Source organism: Lissotriton helveticus, chromosome 5_1, assembly GCF_964261635.1.
Source record: "Lissotriton helveticus chromosome 5_1, aLisHel1.1, whole genome shotgun sequence".
In the NCBI taxonomy this organism is placed as follows: Eukaryota; Metazoa; Chordata; class Amphibia; order Caudata; family Salamandridae; genus Lissotriton; species Lissotriton helveticus.
In genome coordinates this window covers 490,804,081-490,816,775 of record NC_136065.1, presented here as the reverse complement: position 1 = coordinate 490,816,775, position 12,695 = coordinate 490,804,081, and the positions used below count along the sequence as shown (strand labels likewise).

Sequence of the window (12,695 nt, the reverse complement as noted above, 5' to 3'; positions counted from 1 at the left end):
AGTGAAGCGCTAAAAGATAGCCTTAAGCTGAGCCCTGATAAAAACAGTTACAGGGGCTGATATCATCTTGCAAAAACTTGGGTATGACCAAACACTTTGTTTTGAGCATGCTGCATTCAAAAAAGAAAATTCTTACTTGTGAAATTGTTCAAAACTCAAAATGGCGCTGAATAAAGAACCATAGAACAAGTTAGTGATAGCATAGGTGTTCCTCTGACATCACCTGCACCGATGAAGTACTGCCTGAGAGTGCTATAGAGCTTCAGATACACACATTCCCCAGCTGTGAAGTGCTAAAAACCAACCTTTATTTGAATCCCAATAAAAATGTTGCAGGGGCTCTCATTTTCCTTGTAAAGTCATAGATAAGGCACAAACTTTAATTTTGAAAGCGATGCATTCACAAACTTCTTACTTGTGAAGGAGCGCTGATACAAAATGGCGGTCACACAATGAAGCAGCTGTGACGTCTAGGAAATGAAGGGAAGCGCACCTCGCTTCACTCCAAAAAGCCGCTCCTCTTCATGCCCATGGTTTCCTCCGTAAATGCTGCTGATGTGATCTGTCAGGATGACGCCAACCAGCCCCGAAAGACAGCGACTAATCCGAAATGCGTCAGACCTCTCCCTCCAGGCGGCCATCTTGAGTGGTGCCGAAGCCATGCCCCCTCCACACCCCCTCCACGCTTCGCCCTTTAGATATTAAAACTACCCAGCTGTGACGTTGTGGTGTTCTACTATAATATATCAGTTCCTCAATATCCACCACCAGCATATCGTCAAGATATGTGGATGCAGACTAAGAATAATACATCTGTTCCTCTCTATGTATATTAACCTGGATAATGTGTTGGGCATCATTGTTGTGGAGTCCTTATAGGTTCACGTAATTATTTTTCACCTCAGCTTTGTGACATACAGTAACCACTATTCTTAGGTACCAAGAATCACTTTGGGCTAACTGTTGCCACATTTATAATTGCTTCACCTAAAATGTCCTTTTTTTAAACAACATAATAAAAGCTTTCAAGTAAATAATCTTATCACTTCAATCGCACAGCTAAGAGCAGTCCTTTATTTAGATAGCTTTTAATATATTTTACACTTTTCGAAACCGTCCCTTTCAGTTTTATAGAACAGCATGATTTCTGTTTGTCAAACTAGGGGTACAAATGATTAACTGGCTGCCACTGACTCGTAAATGGGATAGTTTGGTCCTGATGTCCAATAAGGAAGTTCCCCAGAGGGAGACTGGAAAAGATTGGAAGTCAATTCATTTCAATGAGAGGCTTTCAAAGGAAATTCTAATGGGTGTTAAGAAGGAATGAGATGCCAAGAATCTAAGATTCCGGGGCGTGGCTTGGCGACCGAACAAAATGGCTGCAGCCTAAGGAAGCTCGAAATCCCGAAAGCCTGACCCACAAATGCGGTACTGATCCTGAGTTCTGAAGCAGCCGTGTTGGTGACATAGCGGCAGTGTGGCCTCCGCCGCGGAGATCTCGATCCGGTGCGAAGCGCGGCGCTCCCAGGACCGGGAACGAAGAGGGGGCGGAGCTGAGACGGAGCTGAGGCTGAGGCCTGATACCCAGATCTGGAGCCGGGATACACAATGGCGCATAGGGCCGCATGTCAGAGCACGCACGGCGGCCTGAAGATAGTGCAGCGGCCGGCTCCTGCCCCATACACAGGGGCTAGCGAGCCTAAGGTCGCGAGCAATCCCTCTACCCGATAGAGACTGTAAGTAGCGGGGCGCTGGGGGAAAACACCCCCCCTCAGTGGTGAAACTAGAAAGCTCGGTGTCGGCGCCTGGTGTCAAGACGGAGGGAAGAAGAAAGGTGGTGAGACGCCCAGACCAGTGGAGCGCAGTTGGTGTAAAAGTGCCCCCCGAGCATCAAGAAGGTGGCCAGATGAACAGTACGGGCATTTAAGGGCGTGGACGAGAACTGGTGGCGAACCATTGGCAGTGAGTTGGTGCCAGTTTTATTTCGAGACGCAACGAGTCTTGGCAGTTCGGGCGGCACAGACTGTCTGGAAGGGGAAAAATGAGCTCCAGGGGGGCAAGACAGGTACAAAATAACCGGATAGATAAATACACGCAGGCAAAACACCATCAGGTAGAGCCACCAGCGGGGTCCCCCCCCCAAGGGTGATAAAAGTGACAAGGCAGGTGGGACTCAAAAAGAAGTCACACTACAGGATGTAATGGCAACATTGCTACAAATGCAAACAGCAATTGGCTCCATCTCAACGGAGGTGTCTCTACTTAGGGCTGACCTCTCAAAAATGAGCAGTAGGGTAAAGGAGCTGGAGGCCACGACAAAAACCCTAACAGCAGACACGGGCACGCTACAAAAGCAAATGGCGCACTTGGAAAAACTAAACCTACAGCTATCGGGAGGGTGTGATTACACCGTTATGGTTACCACAGAAGTTAGGTAGGCTTGGCAACTCTAAGGGCTTTAGGAACTGGGATAATATAGGGATTTCATCAGTTGGAGATTTGTGGAAGAAAGGCACAGTGGTACCCTTTACGGAGCTCCAGGCTACATATGGCCTGGCTGAGACGGAGCGCTTTCGCTACCTACAGATTAGGCATGCGTTAACATTGGTTCTTCCACCTGGTGAGACCCCTGAGGAGTCATCGCCGTTAGAAGATAGGCTCCTGACAGATCACCTGCAGAAAAAGGTGATATCACTGACTTATAAGAAGATTATCAACAACAGGCCTGACCCCACGGGAACAGTAAAGGTGGCATGGGAGAAAGACGTTGGAGACATTGATGAGGCAGATTGGCGTGACGCACTCGCCTCCCCACGAGAAGCTGCGATTCCGGCCAGACTGCGTCTGGTACAACTTAAAATACTGCATCACACATACTACACGAGGGTGCTATTACATAAGATAGGGAGAGCAGACACTCCACAGTGCTTGAGAGGGTGTGGGGAACCAGTGACTTTCTTTCACACCATGTGGGCATGCCCAGTGATAGGGAGATACTGGGTGGCAGTGATGAGGACACTTTCCCAAGTAACAGAGGTCACGATATTGCCAGAACCTAAGTATTGTTTGTTAAATATCTGGGAACCAACAGATTTAAATGTGACGATGCAGAGGTGGGTAACCATGGGAGTGGTAGTAGGTAAACGGAACATTGCGCAGAAATGGGGCTCGGGAATTGCACCGACCTTGACCCGGTGGTGTGCGGACATGGACATGGCAATGGTAGCGGATAGATCTGTCTTTGTGTATAGGTGATGCCCCAAGAAGTGGGAAAGAGTCTGGGGTAAATGGAATGTTTATCGAGGAGGCATCTGCGACCCTCCAGGCCTGGAAGATAGTGATTCGGAAGAGAATGATTTATTGTACCATCCCCCTAGTAGGATGAAGAAAGATGAAGGGGTTTGATGATGCTGTCTTTGGGTCGAAACGCTGTGGGCGGGTCCTGCACGGCCAATGTTATCTGTGCCTTACTGTATGGGAGATTCATGATCTATATTTCTGTCATGCATATATGGATGTATTATCTTGAATTGACAACTTTAATAAAAAACGTTTTTTTAAAAAAAAATCTAAGATTCCACTACAGTATTTACCCAGCCCTTGGCAACAAATATGTGATTCTTGATCCGCACCAGAGTGTAGTCACTTACTTACACTCAGTGTCACATTTCCTGTTTGGCATCATAGGCATGTGCCTATTTATGCCCGTTTTCAGGGAAGTCTTTGGGTCCTCAGTGGTGGAATACAGCCTGTTGGGGGTCCTGCAAGCAGCTAGAACCAGAGACTGTAAGTTGGTGAAATTATTGAGTGAAAAAAGGGAACAAGGAGTTCTACATGGTCAGCTTCCTCTGCTTGTACACACTGATTGGGAGCTATAGTTTACTTTGTGCAGGCCACGGGGAGGGGCCATCCAGTGCATGACCCAAGGAGCAAAGTGTCAGATAAAAAGCACAGGTATTTCAGAAAGCATACACATCAGGTCTGTTTCATTTGGTAGTCATTACCTTGCATATAACAGAATATGCCAATTGTTGCAATCTTTTATATTCTCTTCCATACTTTCTCTTCTAGGATGAAATGGAGTTTGGCTACACAGAATCTCCCAAGAAGTGCTTCCCGGTGGTATTCGACTCCCCTAGAAACAGGGGACTCAAGGACTTCCCTTTCAAGAAGATACTGGTATCCTCCTTATTGATTTAATTATTTTCTAAAGCACCATACATTGTATTTGACTTACTTGACATTTTTCAACTCGAATCTTTACTACATTTAATATGTGATGACATTGAAACCAATAGTTTTCTGCAAAGCTCATTATTCTGGAATACTGCAACTGAAATTTGGATATGCAGTAAAAAAACACAATGTCTGATTTCAAAGTACACCTTTGCATCGATTTTGTAACCTCACAAAAATATCAGTCCATGGGGCTTCCAGCAGCAGTCCTTGTTAATGATCTGAATTATTGAAAGGGATGCTTTGCGTGTTTTCTTCAAACATGGCTTTGCGTTGGAAAGTTTTTTAACTTGCAAATAAAGGTTGAAAATTGGCAGACGAACCATCAAGCAAACTCATGGTTCAATCACTCCACTTGGAAGTGCAACAACCACTGGTTTTCCCACTGCATAGTCTCATCTAGCTCCATTAGGGTTCACTTAACCCAACAGTTCATCCACTGCTGGATCAACTAGTCACAATTTATGGTCACTTCACTCTGTTAAGAATGGAGTGACCCTCACTGGATTTTAATGTCCAGGACTGCTATGCAAGGCATGGTAGTTCAATGCAGGAAAATAAATCAGTGGCCCTGGCAAGCACGGCCATAGTTCTACTGAAAGGAACTCATACATGTGTTTGAGAAAAATATATAAGTATGCCAAGAGCAGCAAAAACAACATAGCACCCGCTGGGCATACTTCTCTGTGTACAATGTGTCCTCTGCAACAGTGGATGCACTGCTGCAGGCAGTGAGACCTCTGCCCGGGAGAAATGGTTTAAAAATAGAGGGTGGAGGCCAGTTGGGTCTAAATAAGGCAATATGTTATTTTAGATGTAAAGCATTCCCTTTATCTGGCATTGTGAGTCATTGCCTCCTTCTTGAAGTTCACAGTCAACCTCATGTTCTAATAAATTCAATAATTATGTGCCTGGGGATTTAATAAGACAGCTAGCCCTTGTCTATTGTTTGACCTTTCATTTTACTTTTATTACCAGCTGCAGTCTCAGTTATAGTGAGATCATTATTTTATTTCCCACCCACGGTGCCAATAGCAAGGCAGAAGTCAGTGTGCAGAACAAAGCAGCTTGAGGAAGCCCAACACCCATGAAAGGCAAAGAGAAGGGAGAATATCCAGGGAAAATATTTACCATAATATCACTGGTGCACTGAACAAGGTGACACTATAAAAAATTAGGGATTCCAAACAGGGCACATGAACCACTAACAAAGTTTAATCCCAAATTGGAAAAACTGAAAAGACAATGCCAAATCCTGGAATGCCAGTGAAGGTGAACTTTGGCTGAGACTGGTAAGATCTCTGCAGAAGGAAAAGAGGCTACCATAAAGACATAGGGACAACATCAGAGTTTTTCCCAGACAAATGCAGAGATGATTATGCACACCCCCCAAAAAAAAAAACGCACAATAGATACGAGGAAATGACCCATTCATACGCAATAGACACTACATTTGCCAACAAACAGCAGTGAGAAAAATTACATTGCCATTTTAAGCCAGCAAGGACACTTCATAATAATTCCAGATCAGAACCTTACCAATCCATCTTCAGTACCACAGTCAACATTCATCACCTTCAATCACATAGATGAGAAGAAACAACCAAGATTAGCGCCAAAGATCAAATACTCCATGCTACCTGTGGAAAGATGTCCTACTATGTGAATGAAACAGTGGTTTTATCCCTGGCATCCAACACGACCATTATGATTATTTTTTGATTTACAACAGACAGAGTCTCTGGCCTGTTAAAAATGCAATGACCTCCCGAGGTTACTGACTTATGATAGAGAGGAACACCTCATCTCTCTTGATGGCCAACAAGTTGCTTTAGTCCGCCTTAATCTTTCTCTGCAGATTTTATCATGAATCATGATCTTTTGCTGTTAACGCTAAAATAGTTATTTGGGTTGTTTGGGGTTCCTTAAACTGGCTCTATCTTATCTAACCCAACAAGTATGCATCAGTTCTATTTAATCCTCCTGCCATGGGACAATTGTGTGATGAAAAAATCGCAGGTAAAAGACCACAATATCGTCATACAAGTATACTGAATTGCTGGTTGATATGCTTTATTTCGATACATAAAAATATCTTAAAAGCAGTACATACAATAGGAATTAAGAAAATATACGACAAATATACATAGGAATACATCCATGAGGTAACAGAACAATAAGACATTAAAATATGTACAATTTTAAAAGAATTGAGTTGATATGTACAATTAAAAAGGAATTAAATGGATATAGAACGCCTATTTGATCGGATCAACCAAGAATATTTTAAAAATTTTGAGGCGCCACAAAGTACAAGAGGGGTGGTATCTGTTAATAAAATGCGTAGGGCCACTGAGTATTGGCGAGTGCCAAGTGATCTGCACACAGGTTTGAGCCAGCGCTTTCTTGGGTTACAATAGTCTGGACATTCAAAAAATATGTGGGCAACCGTCTCCACCCTCGAGGAGCATAGGGCACAATAGGGGAGCGCTGGGAGGTAGATTTCCATCTCGATGTCAAATAGCCTACTGGTAGGGTGCCCACCCTAAGCCTAAAGTACAGAGCCCTATCAAATGCGATGGAAATCAAGTCAAGATAGGGTTAGTAAGCCACCACATCTTTAATTTGTAAGAAAGCTGCGGTGGAATTACAGTGTAGTGCAGCGTTTCCCAAACTGTGGTCCGCGGACCCCCAGGGGTCCGTGACACAATCCTAGGGGGTCCGCGGGACGCGAGTGCCTTCCGTCATAACGGTCATCGAAAAACAAAACACCCATGCGCCACAAGAGCTGTGAATGACAGCGCAGATACAGCAAGACCACAATAAAATCTGGACAATCACCCTTCAGCTTTAGGTGCGAGCTGATGGGTGACTGGCATTAATTTATTATTTGATTCTGCCTGCCTGCCTTTGAGTCGCGCTCACACAGCAGTGCGTGTCCCCTTGTGTTTATACCAGCCCCAAAGCACTTTGCGGCGCAATGTCCCCTCTCCACTTTCTGCCCCGAATGAAGAGTACAGCTGTACAGCTGTGCCTCTTGTTTCAAGGCTAAGCAGCATTCGGCACCTCGGGCCGGCAGGAGGGCACTTCACCCTGGAAATCCAAGAGAAACACATGAGTGTTTTACGGCTACACAAGGGGAATTAGCTGCAGCCTTTTGATATGTCTGATTCTAAATATGTGATGAGCGATCAGCTTGTTATATGATAGTGGCAGTGAGGTTCATTTTTCATGGCACATTACATAATCTATGCGTGTAAGCCTCATTCTGAAAATCATATTTACCCAAAGTGATTGCAGCGTGATTGTCATCCCTTCATAATCTAAAGTCCTTTCCCCCACAGGATACACAACCCTGCCTTGATGACATAAGCATGAGTGTAAAGCGAACGCACGCATTAAAAAAGTGTTTCATTTTTATGTTATCAGTCTCATCAAAGTGAAAGTGAACAACGGTATAAAAATCCAAGATGCCTATTCTAGAAATGCATCTTAATAAACTCTCTTAAGAGGGTCTTGTTCATCTACCTCCTGCTCCGCCCGTCCTATCACTGAATAAATGGAACCCATGACTTCAACGGGCTGCACGCATATTTTTATTGTGCTCGCTATGGGTGACTCAGTCACTGAGGTAGATTTGCCATTCCTAAATAATTGTCATTCATTGCTCATGAAATAAAAACATGAATGCTGCTCTTTGACTAGGCAGAAAACAAAAGCCTGCTACTAATGCCAAGTGCTTTGTCTGCCATGAATGAATTAAGTACCTCATGTTACGACTGGAGAACTGTCACCCAGTTTACTAATCTCTATTTTGCTAATTTACAGGTACACAAATGCACTTAAAATAACTTAATACACTGCACTACACAAAATCAGTGTCTGATCTCAAGAAGATGAAAGTGCGTCATTGCTGGTATGGCTTCTCACCTACAGCAAGAAATGAGCAAGAAAATGGTGCATCATGAATTATGTTTTTTTTGGCGTCTATGGCTGCTGCGGGGGAAAGGTACATGTTCACAGTGTCAGTTACCATTAATTGGCAGGCGGGTAAAAATAGATGCAGCCAGGATCAGCAATAGGGTTTTCACGCTGCTGTCTGATTGCCCACTTTCCATAAGCCCTGGGGGGAATTATATGTGTTGTCAAGCTTTCATCCTGGCTTATGAGGGGCGAAACCCCGAAACCGGTCCTAGGATGCTTGTTTCCAGTCCAGGGTTGGACCTGGCCTGGCAGTTCGGGCTGCACAGTTCCCATTGGGCGCACGGTGAGGACCGATTTGCATATCGCTGGGTTCAAACTGGAATGGCATGGGGAGCAAAGAAACAATAGATTTAGACCCAGATCTCTGTATTGAGGTTAAGGATCTACTTACTTTCCCCACCACATATTTATGTGAAAAAGCTTTCTAAGATCTTATGTATCTAAAAAATAAATACAGAAATCATTTGGAAAATGTAGAATAAGACCTGAGGATTCAACTTTCCGACATAAAACCAAACATTGAAAAATTAGTCGCCGAGATGCAGCACCATCCGTCCCATTGAAATGTTTAGATTTGTGCATATTTTTTCAGTAGAAAATAATAAATGCTTTAGTAATTTGAGTATTTGCTTGGTGTGTACTGTTTTGTGTACTTTTCGCGAATTACTGTTTTAATTTTTTTAATCTACATCGTACAAATTGCATGGGGGTCCCTGGCTTCCAATAGGGATTCAGTGGGGGTCCTCAGGAGTCAAAAGTTTGGGAACCACTGGTGTAGTGGGTTGCTAATAAGTTTAGAAGAAACCCAGTCCCAGTACAGTTTCTTCAAGGTGGCTTTAGGTGGGGCGGAGCGAGTAACCCATGCGTCGCCCAATCCCAGCTCCCCCAGGAGGCTTTTGACATCCCTCAACCACTTTATCTTATGCCAACCCCCCATGGCCATCACCTCAGACAAGCCCTCAGCATATGAGGCGAGTTCTGGGACCCTCCACAATCGAGCCCATAACAACAGGGGCCGTAATCGTGCCTGATCTTCAATCGATCTGCATCCTAAATCTAGTAATACAGGAACTGTGGGTGTGCTCGAAGGGAGGGCCATTAGGTCTTTCAGAAGTTTGCTCTCTGCTTTGGCTAGTATCTCCAAATTACAAGTACCCCACAGCTCAGCCCCATATAGGGCAGCGGTGACCCCTCTAGCTTTATATATATCAATAACAGGGGCCATACAATGTTTGGGGGAAGAACAATGTTCCCTAAGTAGCGCTCCACCCACCCATTTATGGCTAAGTAACATTTTGTTAATGTGCGGGGACCAACTCATGGAGTCACTAAGCCGGATTCCCAGGTAGTCAAATTCTGCTACCTTCTCTAGTGGGCAGTTATTCAACACCGGTCGACGTCCTAATTTCCTGGGGGGATTCATGACCAAATATTTGGTTTTATCGATATTGATCATTAGTCCCCTCAGGGAGCAGAACTCCTGGAAGCGGTCAAGAAGCTTTTGGAGACCTTGGGGGGTCTTAGAGATAAGGAGAGTATCATCCGCAAAAAGCAGAGTAGGGATCCGGATGCCCGCCAGGGAGGGTGCATCAGCCGGTTCTTGTTGTAAAAACTCCACCACCCCATTCACATACAGGGAGAATAGGGTGGGGGCTAGCACGCATCCCTGGCGGACTCCCCTGCACACCGGGATCCTCCCAGTTTCCCCCCCCCCACGCCCCACCGCACCTGTGCGTAGTTCCCTGCATGTAGTTTGGTTAGGAGCAATAAAAGATAGGGGGGCAACCCCATGGTCTGCAAAACCCTCCACAATTCCTCCCTAGGTACCAGGTCAAAGGCAGTCTTCAGGTCTATAAAGGCCAGATAAAGACTGCCCTTGCCTAGGACCACCACCTTCCAGTACAGGAGCATTAATCTAAAGGACTGTTCAATAGTTCCAGTTCCCGACCGGAAACCCGCCTGGAGGTCTGACAGGATCTTATTATCATCTACCCATTGAAGAAGCCTCGCCAGAATCGCCTTCCCTGCTACCTTCTGGGAGGAGTCTATGAGGCTTATAGGCCTATAGTTGGCAGGGCTGTCCCGACACCCCTTTTTAAAAATCGGGACAACCTCCGCACCTTTCCAGGAATCGGGTACAGGACCTCCCCCCAGAATTGCATTCAGCAGGGAAGCGACCAACTTGCCCCATTCCTTGGGGAAGGCTCGTATCAGGTCGCCAGGGATCCCATCTGGTCCTGCAGCTTTTAATGGGACCAAGGTCTTTATTACCAATTCGATCTCCCTAGCGGTGAAGGCATCGGGAGGGTCAGCCATTACCTCGACCACCGTAGATAAAATATTACTATTTGCCCCACCAGCTAAGGAATATAAGGCCTCAAAGTGGTTGTACCAACTCTGGGCTGGGATGTTACATGTGATCAACGTGTCTACCGACCTATCCCTGTTACTGACCAGGCTCCAGAAACCCCTGGCATCCCTTCCTTTACTAGCTGTCAAAAGGTCCGCCCAGAACTTTTTCTCCCACTCCTTTTTCGCTGCCTTCAACGTCCGATAATAGTCCTTTCTTGCAAGCCTGGTCGCTACTTGGGATTTAGTTTTGACTGCTCCCACCAAGGCTTTTTTCATGGCCCTGCATTTCTTTGTATACCAACCCTGTTTGGTAGGTGGTCGCTCCCTATTTTGAGCTCTCCTGCACCCACCAGGAAGAATAAATAAATTACTTAATTCCCTAGTTAGGTTGCAGAAGGTCAACGAGACCTCTTCAGACACTTGGGAAGACAGGTCTAATTTGTTTGAAGCTGCAAGCAGGAGACACCCTACGGCTGCCACTTTCTCTGGGGATAAGGTAAATTTAGCCCACTTCAACCGTCGACCACAGTTAGAGATGTCCTCTGCCTAGGGATTCGGGCCATATGGGGGAGGGGTTTCTTCCTCCCCTTAAGCCACTGAGGAGAAAGAACAAGAGAGAGGAGGTTGTGGTCACTCTCGATGGTCGAGATAATCTCCATATCCCTTAGGTCTCCACACAAACGTACATCGAGCAAAACATAGTCTATTCTAGATGTATGATTTGGCCTGTTGTACGAATGGGCCCCTCTCAAGTCTGATTTAGACCTCCCATTAACTGCCCTCAAGTCAAATTCCATATTAAGGGAGTTAATCTGTAAAGCCACTTGAGTCCATCTCTTGATGGGAGGCAAGCTCAGAGCGGGAATCCCCCGCCTTGAGTCCTCCTCTTCTGTGCCTAATACATCATCCGTATCGAGGGGCTCAAACGTGCAATTAAAATCACCCGCCACCAAGATATAGGATCCGGGGGAGCGCTGCCTGAGGAGAACCTCCAGAAGAGCAATGGTGGCCGATTGTGTACCGCCCTTTGTTCCTCTAGCGTAGATGTTGAAGATGTCCAAAAGCAGGACACCCCTAGAATCCTTTAGGGTGATGTTGAGGAGGTCGGGAGAGTTAGTAGGATGCTCCTCCACCTTGCACTCTAGGGAAGTTCCAACCCAAATAAGGAGACCACCCGAAGGACGTCCCTTCCCTGCCACCGGGGAGACGGCTGGGACAAAGTGGGTTGAGTAACCCACCTTGTGACAAGGCTCCCTGGACCAAGTTTCCTGGAAAATACAGATGGAATAACCCTCCATGAGGGCATTCCAATCCGGCAGGCCCATCTTCCTATCAATACCAGCGACGTTCCTGCTGCAAATCCTAAGGACTGGATCCGCCACAGCTCTCTCGCCGCGGGATGCGGGGCCATCTCTATCCTCTAACCGGTCCTGGCTTCCTAATTCGCTGCCCCTGCTTAATCTCCCATGGGACGCATTATCTCCAGGTAGGATGATAGGTGGCATTGGGCTGTCAACCAGAATGTTACCCCCTGCTAGTGCTTTAAGGACTGAATTATAACTTTTAAACAGTAGATTCACTTTAAAAATAATAGTACATAAAAAATATGTATAATATAAAAAATATATACAATTTTAACATGCATACATAAAATGCAAATATATACTTTAGCATAATTACAAAAAATAATGTACATACAATTAAAAAAATAAACTTACTATTTAAACAAATAACTAAAAATGTATATTAATAACAGTTGATCATAATTGCAAATACTAGATATTTTAAAACTGTAAATATAAAAAATAAAATTCAACATAAAAAATAAATTGCTACAAGAATTACTAAAAACTTAAAAAATGCATTAAATTAACCTTCAGACCTAGGACCTAGTTTCCATAGGAAATCCGCAACATTCTATTGGGAATAACTTTGGCACCGGTTGATGAATCTTTGTGAATTTCTCAAAGAAGATGGCCTGTACCGCTCCATCCCTGAAAGTTTTGGGGGATTCGTGAAGTGGGGGCTGAGAAAAAAGGGGGTCCCAAAACGTGTTTTCCCCATGCAATTTTCCATAGGACGATTAGACACGGCTACAGCCCGAACGGCTGAACGGAATTACA

The 12,695-nt window shown here is 45.1% G+C and overlaps 1 protein-coding gene across 3 annotated transcripts in view; it reads left to right on the top strand.

Annotated features, from left to right (window-relative positions):
• LOC144754687 (protein-arginine deiminase type-3-like) overlaps positions 1-12,695 on the top strand; it is a 584,450-nt gene that overhangs the window by 507,101 nt on the left and 64,654 nt on the right. For all 3 annotated transcript variants that reach the window (XM_078642808.1, XM_078642809.1, XM_078642810.1), the window contains one exon: positions 4,072-4,179. In XM_078642808.1, the coding sequence (XP_078498934.1) occupies positions 4,072-4,179 (108 nt within the window). The remainder of the gene's footprint in view (positions 1-4,071; positions 4,180-12,695) is intronic.